Source organism: Dreissena polymorpha, chromosome 3 (assembly GCF_020536995.1).
Source record: "Dreissena polymorpha isolate Duluth1 chromosome 3, UMN_Dpol_1.0, whole genome shotgun sequence".
Lineage (NCBI taxonomy): Eukaryota > Metazoa > Mollusca > Bivalvia > Myida > Dreissenidae > Dreissena > Dreissena polymorpha.
Window position 1 is genome coordinate 89,881,635 of NC_068357.1, and position 17,543 is coordinate 89,899,177.

Sequence of the window (17,543 nt, forward strand, 5' to 3'; positions counted from 1 at the left end):
CTGGTGGAGTCGAAACCAAATACTCTTAACACTCTTTTAGTCGAATGCATGGGATTCTCCCGATGTGGCTCCTGAAGTGGCTTACGTTATGTCCAGTTCATTATTGTTGGTGCACTTTTGTTGACTCTCCCCCGTATTGGTGTAAATAAAACAAGTCAGACTAGATTGAATAAAATACCGAATTAACTTTGCAAAATGTCGACCACTTCATAATTAAACTTTCCGCTTTAACTGGATTTTCCCTAAAAATAAAGTTCCTTTAAATGAAAAATTCCATACAAGCGGAAAGTGTCGTCCCTGATTAGCATGTGGGGACTGCACAGGCGAATATGACCGGCACTTTACGCACATGCATTAAACCCCGTTTTGTCACAGCGCGCGGCTTATATATTGGTGTCGAGAGCGTCGAAGCCGCAGGCGCCACGGCCACTACCACGATATTTTGAGTAGTCGTTCCGTGTGGGTAGTTTTTTGCAGTCAAGCTTTCATTATGTTTTTTTGTTTTTTTAAATCTTGCATGGTCGTTAGAATTATGTTCTATTCAAATATAACTTGAAATGTGTCCTTATGCTATTGAACAACTTTTTTTGTTTGATTGAATATTTGACCACGAATGTTCAAACTTAAGGATCGTAGTTAGGCTTTATTGTTTCAGCCTTTATTTTAAACACAAGATTCTAATGCGGCTTAATACTCCCAACCAAATTCTATTCTTGTTCTTGATTTTTAGCAAACCAATTGAGCATTCGTTTAGAAAACGAGCGATTCCTTACATTTTACACTTCTGCGTCACAATCTTGATTTTTGACAATCTTAACTATTTTTAATATATTTTAAATGGAATTGGAAATGATTTTATCTTAGTATCGATGAAGAATGATCATTAATAAGGCGACACGTGGTTCTGCTTCATCTTTAACCTAGATCCGGTTTTATTAACCCATTTATGCCTAGCGAATAGAAAAAGGTCATTGGCAAACAATGATGCACGATGCGGCGTCTCATCAGGGTCTGCGCTGTTTGCTTAAAGAAATTTCTGTAAGAAATATTCTAAATATAGAAATAAATATACTAGACATCCCTAATTTTGGAAATAAATTGATCCAATTTAGAAGGATGGGAGAGTTCATTAGGCATAAATGACTTAAATATCTTACCACAATTAATGGCGCGTCAAAATTTAAAGTTCAATTCGAATAGACTTTTATGATCATCCAGTTATTACTCCATCACTGGCTACTGGATTCCAGGTACGATATTATAACTTTACCCGGAGAGCTAAATACGCCATGATCAGACAAGCAAACAAGTTCAGTCTTGATGGTATCGGGGGGTGTGATGTAAGAACCACATTAGGGGGGGGGATGTTCTTCGTTAGTACACACATCCAGCAAAGTTAATAATAGTGTGTACAAGAAGTTTGACACGGAAAGGGAGGAATCAGCCGAAAGGATAAAAGGAGATGACATCAGTAAACAAAAGGGCCTGAATGACCCAAAGTAGCTCACCTGAGATACAAAGGAACTGTTCTGTGCAGCCCAAGATATAATTAGAACAAATGTTCTGACCAAGTTTCATGAAGAGTGAACTTTAAATGTAACTTTTAGAGTGCTAACAAGGTTTTACTAATGCCATATAAGGATTAAGTCCCGCCCTCTGGCGGCCATGTTTTTTAACAGACCAGAACCATTTTCGAACTCATCCAAGATATCATTACAACAAATGTTCTGACCACCAAGTTTCATGAAGATTGGACTATAAATGTGACTTTTAGAGTGTTAACAAGTTTTAAACTTTTAACTATAGCCATATAAGGAAAAATGCCCCGTCCCCTTGTGGCCATGTTTTTCATCCAGCGGGAACCATTTTCAAACTCGTCCATTGGGACAAAGTTTTTTACCAAGATTCATGACGATAAGACAATAAATGTGGCCTCTAGAGTGTTAACAAGGTTTTACTAAAGCCATATAAGGAAAAATGTCCCTACCCTTGGCGGCCATGTTTTTCAAGCAACCGGAACCATTTTTCAAACTTGTCCAAGATATTGTTTGGACAAATCTTCTGACTAAGTTTCATGCTGATCGGACAATAAGTGTGGCCCCTAGAGTGTTAACAAGGCAAATGTTGACCCCACACGAGGCACAATGCACCAAAGACAAAAGGAGATGACAAAAGCTGACCATGATTGTGCTCAGGTGAGCCAAGAAAAATCTGATAGAAAGATAATGTTGCATTAACATATAAACAATCTGTAGCAATATGCGAGATAGTATTTTACAAGTCCTCACAACCAATGACGTTCCTTTACAATCATAAGGGCGAGTCGAAGGCGGCTGTACTGAAAGCGACGGTGGAGGCAGTGGCATCTTGGATATACTATAGGCTGGTCTGCCTTGCGAGTTATGAAAATTGTTCTGCACCCAACTCCAAAGGCTTACTGCTTCCAGTATACTCACTGCCCAATTAACAATTGTGTGGTGTGGTGGGGGTGGGGTTCTTACATTCTCTTTATCAAGAAGTTATTCAGGAGATAAGCATAATTAACACACATGTTATGAGAATTAAATGTATTCTCTGAAACATAGGAACATACAAATTACATTATGTAAATGTTGAAATGCAATTCTGAAACTGTTTTTTAAACCATAAAATGAAAAAAAAATTGTTTCATCTTTCCATTTTAATATATTATATGACAACTTAAGTGTACCAGAAAATATATGAATATTCTTGCTAAAGAAAACCATCTGGGTAACTAAGTTTTTCATGGAAATTTAAGTTTATTATGGAAATTTAAGTTTATTAGGATCCACAACTCAGCCTAGCACATATATATAATACAATTAATATACATTGAAATGTCAATGAACCACAGTCGCTTTCACAGATTTCTGGTCCCTGGAGTGGGATCAGTGGCTACTTGTAGAACTCGTGCTCTGTTTCATCCTTCTTGATGTTATTCTTGTAGCCCTTCTCAAAGTCCTTGGCCAGCACCACATACCGGTTTTCTCTTACTGCCTGCATGCCAGCCTGAAACAGACGGAACAAACTGACACCCTACCAAATCAAAGTAAACACTATTTGAGCCGCGTTGCAGTGAAACTGGGCTTAATGCATTTATTTTAAGTGTTGTCCCAGATTAGCCTATGCCAACGCCACTTTCCACTTTTAAAGGGTCATGAAAGTTAAAAGTTCTAAAACTAAAACAGAAGAAATCAGTGAAAGAAAATGAATCTCCTTCTTTGCATAAAATTACTAGTAATACCTAGGCAGATCTGGAAAGTGGGTGAAAATACCCTGCTATTTTTACCAAAATATCAAACAACATCTGGGGCTACTTGCTAACCAACTAAACTGAAATTTCCCTCCGGCTTTTGTAAATAAATGACCTCATTTAAATTTAATGAAAATCCTGATATAAATGGAACAATAATAATACCCCACCATCTCTGATATGGGGCAGGCATAGCATTGATGACTAGCACCACAAATTTACTAAAAATTTAAACCTATTTATTAAAGGTCTATTGCATTGAAAGCCGCAGGCTTATTGAAACCCTCATGAGCCTGTTTCCTGAGTAGAGCCAGTACTTGGTGTCTTTGGGGAAGATCAAATTATTTTCGCACGTACCTCCTGACAGATGGCGTTTATGTCCGCCCCACTGATCTTATCCGGACGGGCGACATAATCCTCGAGATCGACTTCTTCACTGAGGTTCATCTTGCCTGTGATAGTGGAGAATATGAGACGCTTCTGACGCCTGTCTGGCAGAGGGAACTCAATCTTGCGGTCCAAGCGGCCGGGCCGGAGCAGGGCAGGGTCCAGTGTGTCATGCCGGTTAGTGGCCATGATCACCTGGTGGGGGGTGAGAGAAAAAGTTGCTAAAGGTATGTGCATAAAGTTTTGTCATTGATTAGTTGTGCAGTCCCCATATGCTAATAAAGGTGGACACTTTGCACCTAAACTGGATTTTTGCTTAGAGACTTCATTTAAACAAAATACAATAAAAGCTGAAAGTGTTGTCCCTGATTAGCCTGTGCAGTGTGCTAATCAGGGAAGACACTTAATGCACAGGCTGGTTGGCTCATTGCCGGGCAAGTGTCCCAGCGATTAGTTGCCATGATCACATAACGTCATGTTTTTTTTGTTGCTCAACTTATTATTTTCAAATGCAGATGAGTTTTGATATATGAAAAAATAAAAGGTTATTGCCCTATTATTGAGTAATATATTAGGTGAGAATTAGAAAAACAACAACACCTTATTCATTCCTGTTTTCTGTTTATCATTCATCATTTTATGGAATTAATCAAATAATCACTATGACACCGAAATTTTGACAGGAATTTATGTTTTATGACGTTTTACGTCCTACTTAATGAGCATTAATCAAAATATTTGTCAACTTCGTTTAAGCTATTTTTATTGCTTTTTTTGTATAAATGTACAATAACTTGTTATCAAATTGTTTGCCTGAAAATGAAGACTTCATCAATGATCTCAAATAATATGTCTTACCTCAAAACATAGACTGATATCAATGCCCACTAACCTGGTACTTTTTTAAATAATAGGCACGAATAAGGTTCATATCAATGAATAGGTATGATAAAACTTACAAATCTGATAGAAACCAAAAATATCATGGAAAAAACATTTCGTGATTTTAAAATACAGAGGAATGCCATCTTGAGTGGTGATTTAGCTCGTGTCCCATCAAAAACTATGGACATTAAGGCAAAGCAGAAAATGTAGAATTATTAGTCAAAATTTGTTATAACATTTTGCTTTATTGATACATGTTTTGTAACCATACAGCTAACTATTCAAATATTCAATAAGTGTATTGCAGATTTAAGTAGCTGAACTGTATTGCTCATTAACAAATAAGATGTGTTATACAACAAATTCTCTACTAACTTTTCCTCCTGTTTTCTCCTCATTTTAAGTATTAATATAATTAAGACAAGCACATTTCACACCTGTGCACTAATAACCTACAAACAATCAAACAGAAAGAGATTTACCAACATTTATTTCTACATAATTTGAATACATAAGTACTCTACATCTTGACAATATTATTAACCAATTTATTTTGAAAGGTTCTGCTCAAATCAAAACTTTTCAGTCTTATAGGCTGTATTTTGACCAATATCTCCTTTAATTTTAAATTATTTACATAGACTTATGCATAAAGAAAAAGACCTTTTGGTGCCTTAAAAAAGATTAATAAGAACTCTACACTTTTTATCCTATTTATTTAAGCTCGATTGCATAACAAGCCTAAAGCTTATGTGAAACGCTCTCGAGTCCGTTTCCTTGGTGTCTATGGGGGAGATCTAAAGAACGCTCCCACAGTGGGGATCGAACCCGTGACCGATTGCTAGGCAGACACCATATCCACTACGCCACAGCGACCTTAACTCTACTTAACTCTACTATTGACTGCATACCTTTACATTAACAGTTTGATCGAAGCCATCCATCTGGTTCAGAAGCTCCAGGAGAATTCTCTGCACTTCTCTGTCAGCTAAATGGATTAAATATGTAGCCTTAAGTATCAGCGCAAAATATTTCCATAAGGTTAATTAACCATTCATCATATGAGTCGTGTTCTGAGAAAACTGGGCATAATGCATGTGCGTAAAGTGTCGTCCCAGATAAGCCTGTGCAGTACGCACAGGCTAATCAGGGATGACACTTTCCGCTTTTATGACATTTTTCGTTTATAGGAAGTCTCTTCTACACGAAATCCAGTTTAGGAAAAAAGTGTTGTTCCTGATTAGCCTGTGCGGACTGCACAGGCTAATCTGGGATGACACTGAACGCACATGTATTAAGCCCAGTTTTCTCAGAACGCGACTCATATAACTGGGGATAATTTATGTTGAAGCTATCAGTTAGCTAATCTGAGCAAAGAATTGTGTGAATACTCACATGTGTATTTCATGTACAGTATATAAATGTTCTGACACACCGGTCTTGATTTTATAAAGTAAAATATACCATTTACACTGTTGATATAAAGTCTGGTTGTATGCAAAGAAAAACGTACATCTCTTAAACTACAGATCAATAAAAAACATTTTTTTTTTATTATTGATCCGAATGTTTTAAGGATTTTAACAGGGCAAACACATAACAGACCATTATAATTTAAGGATGACATGCAACAAAATATTTGTAAAAGAACTCACCTCCAGTTTGAGCATCAAATCGCTTTGTTGCTATGGCATCAATTTCATCTATAAATATGATGGCCGGAGCGTTTTCTTTTGCCAATCTGAACACATCACGCACCATGCGAGGTCCCTCACCAAGGTACTTTTGTACGAACTCAGAACCCACCACACGAATGAAAGCAGCTGCAAAAAAAAAATTCATTGTGAACCAGGCAAGTATTATGCTTTCTAAAAGGGTGCCTTATATATGAACACATTAGTATGGTAACATATTTAACTTTTTTATTTGAGTAATTTATTCGAAGAAATAGTAACATCTGCAGTTGAGAATCACGTTTTAGGTTTGATGATGCAATGAACTGCATTTCACTCTTTACTTCAATAGCAGACAATTAATTAGCCTTCACACAAATAAAGGCAGCTAAAACAAAAAAAACAAGGCTTCATAAACAAACAATTTGACATGATCCAATTAATCAAATTTGGGTGCTGATATTTGCTAAAAGACTTCCATGTTACTCACTCAACATGAGAATTCCTTTTTAAATATTTGGACAAATACTAAACAGAATGGCTGGACATTCATGTTTGCCTCCTCTGGTTGATCAACTAAACAATTGAGCCTTGTTCTGGAAAAACTGGGCTTCATGCTTCAAAAACAAACAATTTGACATGATCCAATTAATCAAATTTGGGTGCTGATATTTGCTAAAAGACTTCCATGTCACTCACTCAACATGAGAATTCCTTTTTAAATATTTGGACAAATACTTAACAGAATGGCTGGACATTCATGTTTGCCTCCTCTGGTTGATCAACTAAACAATTGAGCCTTGTTCTGGAAAAACTGGGCTTCATGCATGTGCTAAGTGTCATCCCACACATATCAGGGAAAACACTTTTCGCTCTTATGGTATTCTTCGTTTTAAGGAAATCTCTGTCCAGTTCTTGGAATTTTGCTGAAAATGTCGTCCCTGATTAGCCTGTGGTAACTACACAGGCTAATCTTAAATGACACTTGATGCACATTAATTAAGCCTAGTTTTTCCTGAACACAGTAAAAAGAATCAGCAGTGGGTTTTTTCACCATTTTGGGAACGGGGCCAGGTCCCTTTTGACTAAAATAGGGAAATGTTGTTGATTTTATGCAAACAAATACTTAAAAATTGATAACAAAAGTGATTTCAATATCATATTTTATAAGATTCAAGTTACAGAGCTGAATTTGAAGATTAATGACATGTTTAGACTTATTAAAAAAATATATATTCAACTAGCAATTTTAAGGTCCCATTTGGGAATGGGTCCCCCTACCGGACCCGAACAAACACTGATCAGTAGTTGATATGACTGACCGGTTGTATGGTGGGCTACAGCTTTGGCTAGCATGGTCTTCCCACAGCCAGGAGGGCCGTACATGAGGACGCCACGCGGAGGGTCAATACCGATCTGCTTGTAGAGGTCAAAATGCGTGAGGGGTAGCTCCACGGCCTCTCTCACTTCCTGTTTCTGGATGTCCATGCCTCCAATGTCTACATACGCCACATCTGGCTTCTCGTCTGAAAGTAACGAAACCAGTGTGTTTGATTAGGTATAATATAATTGGTCATTAATATATGATAAATTTGTTAATTTGAAATTATATATTTTCGTATTTAAATATTATAACATATTATTGATGCAATTGGACAGAAAGTGCCTATCCATTAGAAAATAATGTATATCTACAATCAATGTCAAATGTTCAAACTTAATAGACACTGAATGTGGACAGGTTGAACACAACTTTTTTCAAACATATTCTCTCAGATACATTGTACAGACAACAGTGTTTTGTCAGAATGCAATAAGCCATTAAATGAATACAACTAAACACTTGCTGAGTTTCATTCGTGCTCAGAGGCAGTATTATGGACAATAAATCATATAGGGTGTGATTTGGAAAAAATAATGGGAGGAAAGTACCCTTCCACTCCACATTGTTGATAAAAACTGATCAATTTTAAACAGATCCAGTTAAATTGATTGCTATTAATTGCAGAAGTTTTTTATTTGAAAAACAGGATATCCGCTATAAAGCTGAAATCGCCTTCCATGTCAAGCAGTTACCTTCTTCTATCATGTTGATGCTGTTAAATGTGCTTAAGTTACTCAGAAACCTGACCATTAATTTCTACAATTAAACGTAAGCCATTGATGAAAGTGTTACCCAGCCATTACCTGCACCGAGCATGGTGATGTGTAACCCAGCTATTACCTGCCCAGAGCATGGTGATGTGTAACCCAGCCGTTACCTGCACAGAGCATGGTGATGTGTAACCCAGCCATGATTACCTGCACGGAGTGGTGATGTGTAACCCAGTCATTACCTGCACCGAGCATGGTGATGTGTAACCCAGCCATTACCTGCACCGAGCATGGTGATGTGTAACCCAGCCATTACCTGCACAGAGCATGGTGATGTGTAACCCAGCCATTACCTGCACAGAGCATGGTGATATGTAACCCAGCCATTACCTGCACAGAGCATGGTGATGGGTAATCCAGCCATTACCTTCACAGAGCATGGTGATGTGTAACCCAGCCATTACCTGCACCGAGCATGGTGATGTGTAACCCAGCCATTTATTGCATTGAGCATGGTGATGTGTAACCCAGCCATTACCTGCACCAAGCATGGTGATGCTGCTATCAGCCTCTGGGGGCAGCACGTCCACCAGGGCGTTACTGTGTTTGTGAAGAGCCACGCTGGCTGACGGTTTCAGCAGCTCTCGGTCGATTGTGGACAGGATACGCACATAGTAGTTGGAACCTGAACGAATTATAAATTTACAAATAATTATATTATTAACATGGAATTAGCATTTTTAAAAGAAATTTAGGTGCTTGCCATGTATAAGGAGAACAAAACATTCACAAAGGTATTTATTCACAAGAAATTAAAAACATGGCTTATTGGGAATGGTCACCATAATTCGTAACTCTGATAGATGCAAACATGCACAACACTACAGACATGGCCATTAAAACAAACACTTGAACTCCTCTTTATCAATCCTCCATGCATATTGACTATCGATGTATTGTATTTTTGATATTGCAGGCATATATTTTGTTGTCCCTTAATGTACTGTTCCGAGCAAATATTCACCAACCCATTCTTAGACTTAAGAATAAAGAATAGACTTAGAACCAAGAAAATTATGGCCGGCATAAGAATATATACAGACTACAGATGGTAATTATGTCAGTGAGGACATGTTCTACATGAGCAATGATGTACAAAGAGGTGATTAACGCCAAGTTTGACGCAAAAATAAAGCCATTCTTGAATATTCAATTTTAAAGAATGTTCTTTCATCTAAGACTTCAGTCAACTTATTGTTTGGTGAATACGGGCCCTGAAATACAGCAGGCATGTTCTATTGAATTCTGCTACAACTGCACCTGTAGTGGAGCCCACGATGCCAGTGTTCTGGTCCACCGCTTCCAGGAACTGGCCGATGACGAGGGGCACACTCTGGATCCTCTTCACCTCCTCCTGTGCATGCAGGTACTCCTTCTTCAGGTTCTTTTGTTCATCCTTGATGTACTCCTCTTGCACCTCCAGGAACTCGAGCTGTCGCTGAAGTTTCTGGAAGGAAAAAAGCTTGTTCAATCTTTAAAATATGTGATACATGGTCCCATGAAAAAATTGCTTGCCTGGAACTGATGTCAAGTTTAAAACTACTCAGGCAATAATGTCCCTGGTAGATGAAGCTGCTAGAGAAACAAGAGAAAATCTATTTACCAGGAACAAGCCTGTATTAGCCATTTAAAAATTAAAGTCCAAATGGACAAAATGAGGTGGGTAACATGGCAATTTGTTGGAAAGTAAATGGTCATATGCAACAACTCTGTACTATTACCACAAGCAAATGGTGTTGGTTCTACAATGTACTAAGACGTAATATTCAAACTGACTATACCAATAAACAGCTCTTTTGAATCATTATAAGTCATGAGGAGGTAACGGTTAGAGAAGTAAGTTAATATGGGTGGATTTGGATTGCCCATAGGCAACCACTGTGGAATTATCACAGACGTCCAGCAAGAAGTGTTGGTGGGAGACGAAACGGTACATTTTAAGCATTCTGTCATGGATGGACAGACAAAAACAATCACTATGTGCATCAAGATGCCTGGGGAAAAAAGTCAGAATTTTGACCTGTAGCTAAAGCATTATAGTGCAAGAACAAAAAGCTGCTTCAAGATACACACACAATTTTGGTTCAGGATAAAACCATGGTACACCACAATATTGTTTAGGTGTTTTAACCCTTTACCACTGAGATACATAGTAACATATTTTGACACATTTGTAGTCCCTTAACAAATTTAATTTACATGTAATTAAAGAGCTTTCTTACTAGATTCAAGTTTTCAAGGCTCCATTTTCAACCATAACACACTGATGAGCAGCAAACAGCATAAAACCTGAAGAGGCTGCAAGTTATTCGCAGGCTGTTCTGTTTTTATGCTGTTTGCACATAGACAATCCATTTTCACTTTGCTTCTGGGTGGGACAGGGTTATTTTGCCATTGTTATTTCATTTGTATCATGAAGGTCAGATAACATGTCCACCATTTTTTTTATCTAAGCAGATGTGAATTGGGAAAGAAGCTGAAGTGAAAGCAGCTTTCAAGTGAATATCCTCATACCTGTTTTATGCAAGTAACTGACCACAGGCCTAATTGTATCGGAGGTAGGGAAGAAAGTTGTAAATATAGTTCCCAACAGAGACAAATCACACGTTTTGTGACCAGATCAGCAAAGTTCTGTTTTTCACTTCCAAATGTAAGGACAAAAATTCCTGCATGCATCAAATGGGGCAAAGCATACAAACATGTATTGCCAACAAACCTTGTACTTCACATACAGGTCCTCAATGTCCACTCCAAGTGGATCCACGTGTGTGGTGGGAGCAGTCCCTGGTCTTGATTCTGTAAGCCCAGAGTCCTCCTGAAAATAATAAATATACTTAATACTTATCCATATAATCCATCACTATAAATTGACCATTCAATGAACAAAATAAAGGCAACAAGCAAATTCGTTGAATTGATATCCCCAGCCAATATGCTTCTGGACACCGAAGTGTTATATTTGACACTCAAAAAAGCATTTTTTCAAGATACAAAGGGCAATAACTCTTTTATTATCCAATGGTGTACAATGCCATTTGGTGTGCATCATCCTCTTATCCATATATATACTCATACCAAGTTTCATTGAAATCCGCCAAAGCACTTCCAAGATATGGCTCCGGACACAAAAGTGCCGGACGGACAGACGGACGGAAGGACGGACAACGCCAAAACAATATCCCGCCGCCTATGGCGGCGGATAACAAAAATTACATAGTAGATATTTTCAAAGCAACAGGCAGGGCTCCACTCGTCTCTAAAATTTCTGTAGCCAACATCTTAGCCAAATATAATTTTCTGTAGCCAAATTTTAGAAACTGAAACCCATTTTGGTCTAGAATTTGGGACCACCTGTTATAAGTCTAGAGTTGTAAGCATATACAAAGATACATATATACTTGTTGACCTGGCCTCATATTTTGGCATGTAAAACAGTCTACCATCAGGCAGTGGCACCATTTTATTAGATTGAGGCACTTCATCTTCTTTGGAGGAAGAACTCCTGGTTACAACATGTTGAACATCAGTAAGCCATTTGCTTTTGGGCTTGAATGATTACAACGCAATAGTCACTTGAAATTGATTGACTATCATTAACAATGGGATGACTCTCAATAGGAGGACTTGTACTTGTAGACGATATTTGTTTGTGTAGTGAAACTTGCTTACAAAATTCAACTGTTTTCTTTTTGCCAGGTGTTTGCATAGGGATCATTTTTAAGTAATATTTGTATTTGTGCTAGATATTTATTTTCCATTCAGCTTAATCAAATAACGCATGAATTTCATAGCAAATATAATAGGTCCCTGTACAACACGGAGAATAATTAATAATACCTTTGGTATCAAAATTCGAGGTATTGTCTAAAACCCATACCAGAACGGATCCAGTGTTGTTTTTTTCATTCAAAATCGGGTCTGGCTATGGGCCCGATTTCCAATTGAAAAAGAGTATATATTTTCCAAAATGGAAGCTAAAAATTACCAGTCCAAGGTTTCCCCCCCCCCATAATTTTTTTTTTTTATTTTATTTTTTTTTCTCAATATTTTGTTCATCTACCATCCATATAAGTTCAACCTTAGTAAATATAATACTGAAAGCACTTGTATTCTCAATTTTGAAGCATTTTTTAGCAAAACAACAACATCACTTATTTCCCAATCGTAGTCAAACGCCGAGAATTTTCCCAATCCAAAGGGACCCTGCAGCCACATTCCCAAAATGCAGAAAAAAAACACACTGGGATCAGACTAACCTTTGTTTAAAAGTGAAACAGCCAATGTCAAAAGCGTTTTTTTTTTCTGATTGGACAATTTTCACCACATTTTGGGAAAAAAATTATACTTTTTTTTATCGGGAATATAGCAGAATAAAATTGTGAAAAAAAACTGTTTTACGAATTCATCTGACAGGTTTTTTTTTTACTAAGAAAGTGACGCCGATATTCGGCGTCTTCCCCTACCAGAATTTTTCCCCTAAAACTACCATTTCCCCTCCAAAAATATAATTTTTTACCGAAATATAATATTTTACCCTCAAAGAAATGTTTTTTTTCTTTTGGGAAGTCGACACTTATCCAATTTGTACCATGTACAACGATCTCCCTCTCTCTCTCTCCCGACGAACACTCAAATCTGGGAATCCCAGTGATTCTATATATAGCTCTTAAATTACGTCATGGTAACCGGGCAACTTATCGTATTAATCATGTGACTATTTAACTGGATTCCGGTCTTGCGCGAGAAGGGTGTTTCGTCAATTAATTACCAGAAACCAGTCGAATTTTCATCCGGGTTATGTGAAAGCCAAGATATAAACGTTAAAACAGAAAAAGTCTCAATATTGGCATTCATACATGAACAAAATAAAATGTTCGGACTCGGAAAATATTAATTGCGTTGACGCATTTTTAAGAATGAATCATCAAAAACCGTTGAAACCCAGCAGGATTCGGAGGTACATGTAATCAACATCGAATAATACTGTCGGATTATTGTGAAAGTGAAAGTAGACAATCGTCAGCTGCCGCACCTTTCCCTTCCAATACTGTAGCAGATCTAGATCGTCAACCCATTCATCATGAAATTGAAATCACAATATTGACATCGTTCCCCAGCCCCAGTTGAAAACATTTCCCATTATTAGATCTACACCTGCAACTTTATTTAGGACTTTGACTTTAATATCATACTTGTTCATGTGTTTAAGAACAAAAAGGTCAGAGACATGCCTCTTTTTCTAAAAAAAAAACCTGAAGTCTGTAGGCGAGTTATAGACATTGAAATGAACAGTCTTTATTTTTTCCCCAAATATGTCTCTTTCGCGCTTGATTTCCCCTTTTACCGAGCGTCCAGCGTCTTCCCCTTTTTCTAAAAAAAAACCCTGTCTGATAATGCAGTAATGATGCATTTTTTAACATTTAAACGCTAACCTAGATTAATCTCTGATCTTGGAAGGCACTTAACAGAAGAAAACAACGTTCGCCATGCTGTTTTTAATTTTAAACCATACGGAAACCCTGACAGGCACATTCTAGCAAGGCACCATAGCAACCCTGATTTGTAAATATCTTTCGGACTTTCCTTTCAATCTGTTTAGTCATCATATTCATAAGAAAACACTATTTTTGTGAAATAATATAGAAAACAATCCTCTAATAAATTAATTTACAATGAAATATCGTTAAAAAGTGAATATTTAAAAAAAAATTGGTCATAACTAGGGCTGTCACGATTCACCGGTATACCGGTATATCGCGGTGCATGTCGTGAAAAAAATCGCACCGCGGTACGGCGTTGCCGCACCGGTTTTTTTTAATATTATTATATTAGCACAGATATAAATACATTACATAATTATTTTGATATAGATATCGTTTTGAAAACTGTAGAAGCGATTCAAAAGGGCTAAAAAAATAATTCGTTAATATCCAGGTCAAGCAAGCGCTTCCACTGGTAGATGTTTAACTTTCACGTTTAAAATACGGCGATGTATGGGTCCGTACCTTTTTTGGAATTAGGGACAGATTTGGGATTTCCTTTTGCAAATAAGTTCATAATTATCCAAAAAATGTTTATTCTATTTCTTATTTTCTTTCTTTAGTATATCGATCGTTCAAAGCATGGCACTTCCGAATCATGTTATCTTAAGATTCTGAATAAGTCGAGGAAGAGTCAGAACGCTACGGATTTTCAATACTGGGCCTGCTGACTCCGCATTTTAAACATGCCCTTGAAGCGTTCGATTTACACAGACCACAGTCACAGCTATTGTAAACAACATGGCGGACATTTTAGAAAAAGACGCGAATAACAATAACAATAACAATGACTACTTCTATCAAGTTTATTACAGTTTCTTTTACAGTTTCTAGTCATACTATGATACCAGTGTTTTCTGATTATTGAGCTTAATAAAGTTTGTGAAACTTGTTATTCTGCTGTTTTCTTCACAGATACATATTCTGTAAAATATCGCGGTACGTACCGCGATACAGTGTTGCCGTACCACGATATACCGCGGTACGCTCACGGCGTATCGTGACAGCCCTAGTCATAACACATAACCAGACATGTTAAGCTTTTCACAAGTTAGTAAAATTGTAAAGGTTATTAACAAAACGACAAGATCTATGATATATATATAATTAAATATGGGAAATGTGAAACAATAGGAAAGAAAGATACACCATGCAGTTATTAAAGCTCATTTTATGGTCGTGATTTTACCCCACCCACACAAACAAAACACGGACGAATTGAGACTACTTTGTCCTGGAGTGTTTTTTTTTGTCATTTGGGTAATAAGTTGTTGTAAGAACGATAAGATCCCGAAATATACAAATGACGCAGATAATATTCATTTGCAAAATACGAATTAGTTACTTTTTCTGGAAGTGTTAATCCGATTTCTTCCATGATGATGCCGGTTTGATGTTAAGAAATAATTTGTGATGTAAAAATCACACATTTAGGGTTAAAATATACCATTTAAACAGTTAGAAAACGGGTATTTAATGCTTACGGTTTAATTATCTCCACATTATTGTTTTATGTTTATTATTAATCAAACCCATCATTAAAATAACATTGAATTACACGTACGCCCACCGTAATTACGAAAGTTTAAGGACAATTAAAAATACATGTAGTAACACAACAATACTAACAATAGTAACAAAAGTCAGAAAATTTCGATACATTATGAAAATATACCTATGTTAAATGATATATTTTTATTTATTTATATGTTTGATGTTGTGTTACAGAAAACAATCCAAAGAGAACAACGATAAGTATTACTGAAATGTAGTATGGACCTTTAATGATTGAAAATTAACTAATATTATACTACCAGTGTGCGTATTAAGATTACGTTGTTAGTTCTATAAAAATTGTTGAAGTATGCTTACTGAGTGTAGAAAACAGTTTTGCGGACGGACGGACAGACATGAGGAAGGGAGTGAAACCCTTGAGGCAACTATATACGGCGGAACCGGAGGAGGATAAATAATTGAAGCGGAATTTTCTAGAATTATGTGCACCTCCTCTTGGTAAAGAATCTTTCCGCTGTATCACGGTTGTATAAGGTGCACTATGATTTTAAACAAGACTATTGCCAAGCAATATAAGTCCCCTACCGGCTCTGCACCATTGTCAGAAATTCCAGATTTTTTATATTTGTTGCCATAGCAACCAGAATTTTTGACGTAGGAACAAAATGAAATGACGTGCATAATGTCCATATTGCCATCTATCCAGGTTTCAAGTTTCATGAAAAAATCTTAAGAACTTTAAAAGTTATCGCAGGATCCGGAAAACCACCATTTTCAGCAGTATTTCTAGTCTATTTGTTGCCATAGCAACCAGAATTTTTGACGTAGGAACAAAATGAAATGACGTGCATAATGTCCATATTGCCATCTATCCATGTTTCAAGTTTCATAAAAAAATATTAAGAACTTTAAAAGTTATCGCAGGATCCAGAAATGTGTGACGGACAGACTGACAGACAGACAGACTGACAGACAGACTGACAGACAGACTGACAGACAGACAGAGCGCAAACCATAAGTCCCCTCCGGTGAAACCGGTAGGGGACTATATAATAATCATTTCATGTATAGTACTAACCTATATATAATTGGGGGGGGGGGAACTCAACTCTCTCCCTACACAAATATAACTGGCACAAAACTGTAGTGGCACGAAACCTCCATCAGCAAGGTTTACAGGCATTGACGTCAGTACACCACACCACGTCAGTTGAGAAGCGATACCTATGGAAACAATTCTGTAATGTTGAATTTCTGCAAGTAGTTACTGAATGCAAACAGGAATTTTTCGAAGAGAATGAACATTTTGAATCGGTTTTGCTCAGCGTAAATATGTGATGCTGTACTATAAACTAAATTGTAATAATAACGTAAAACAAAAAAAATAAATTCAGGATAATTTATCAACGGATTTCGTTAACATGTAATTATAAAAAAATCATTGTTTAGCCTCCCATATAAATTTATGTAATAAAGTCACACAAAAACACAATAAACAAATATTTACTGTGAGAGAAAATCACATAACAGTAAGTCACAATCTAACTGGCACTACATGAGTATTCTCCATGGCCCCGTATAAACAACTGGCACAAGAGCTCAATGTTACATTAACGGTTATAATGCCAAAATAATACAGCCATATCATCACTTGTTCGAACTATGACTTCGTAATTTACTCGGCAAATTAATACTTAAACCGAAATGCGACAAGTGATCAACGTGTAGAGACGGCTTGACGCTTGCAACACGTGTCACGCGTTCAATGGTCAAAATTACGCTTATAAATCAACTATCAAATATCGGGAAGATACATCTTCGCTAAACTGGAACTTCATCATGTTCCGCTTATTTCAAAATTACTTTCTACAAATGTCATTGCTTGGTACACATACACCTGTTTTCTTTGTTCAACGTTCAATATCACAAATACCGGTAACAGAATATTGCTTAGAAAAACTTCTTAGTGACTTTTAACGTGAAGACCATTAATAATTAATAAAACCCACATTTTTGCAAACTCAATAAACGGACGGGCGTAGATACACTCTGCTTAAATGTTACACGATCGTCTAAAGGCTTTCGGACAATCATTAAATAATCACTTGCACTCCG

The 17,543-nt window shown here is 36.9% G+C and overlaps 1 protein-coding gene across 1 annotated transcript; it reads right to left on the minus strand.

Moving 5' to 3' along the window:
* Positions 1-2,552: 2,552 nt before the first annotated feature.
* Positions 2,553-15,350, minus strand: LOC127875225 (26S proteasome regulatory subunit 6B). The gene is made up of 9 exons (XM_052420090.1): positions 15,259-15,350; positions 11,090-11,188; positions 9,634-9,820; positions 8,852-8,998; positions 7,542-7,745; positions 6,202-6,369; positions 5,458-5,534; positions 3,632-3,856; positions 2,553-3,030 (listed from the first exon to the last, which is right to left on the minus strand). The coding sequence occupies exons 1-9, from the start codon at positions 15,289-15,291 to the stop codon at positions 2,917-2,919; spliced, it is 1,254 nt and encodes a 417-aa protein (XP_052276050.1). The 5' UTR covers positions 15,292-15,350; the 3' UTR covers positions 2,553-2,916.
* Positions 15,351-17,543: the final 2,193 nt, after the last annotated feature.

Bases quoted from the DNA above. Each gene is read 5' to 3' on its own strand.
- LOC127875225 (XM_052420090.1), bottom strand. From the start codon at position 15,291: ATGGAAGAAATCGGATTAACACTTCCAGAAAAA. The intron at 9,821-11,089 runs GTTTGTTGGCAA...TTTTCCTTCCAG, and splicing joins ACCTGTATGTGAAGTACAAG to AAACTTCAGCGACAGCTCGA. The intron at 3,857-5,457 runs GTATGCAGTCAA...ACCCCCCACCAG, and splicing joins ATCAAACTGTTAATGTAAAG to GTGATCATGGCCACTAACCG.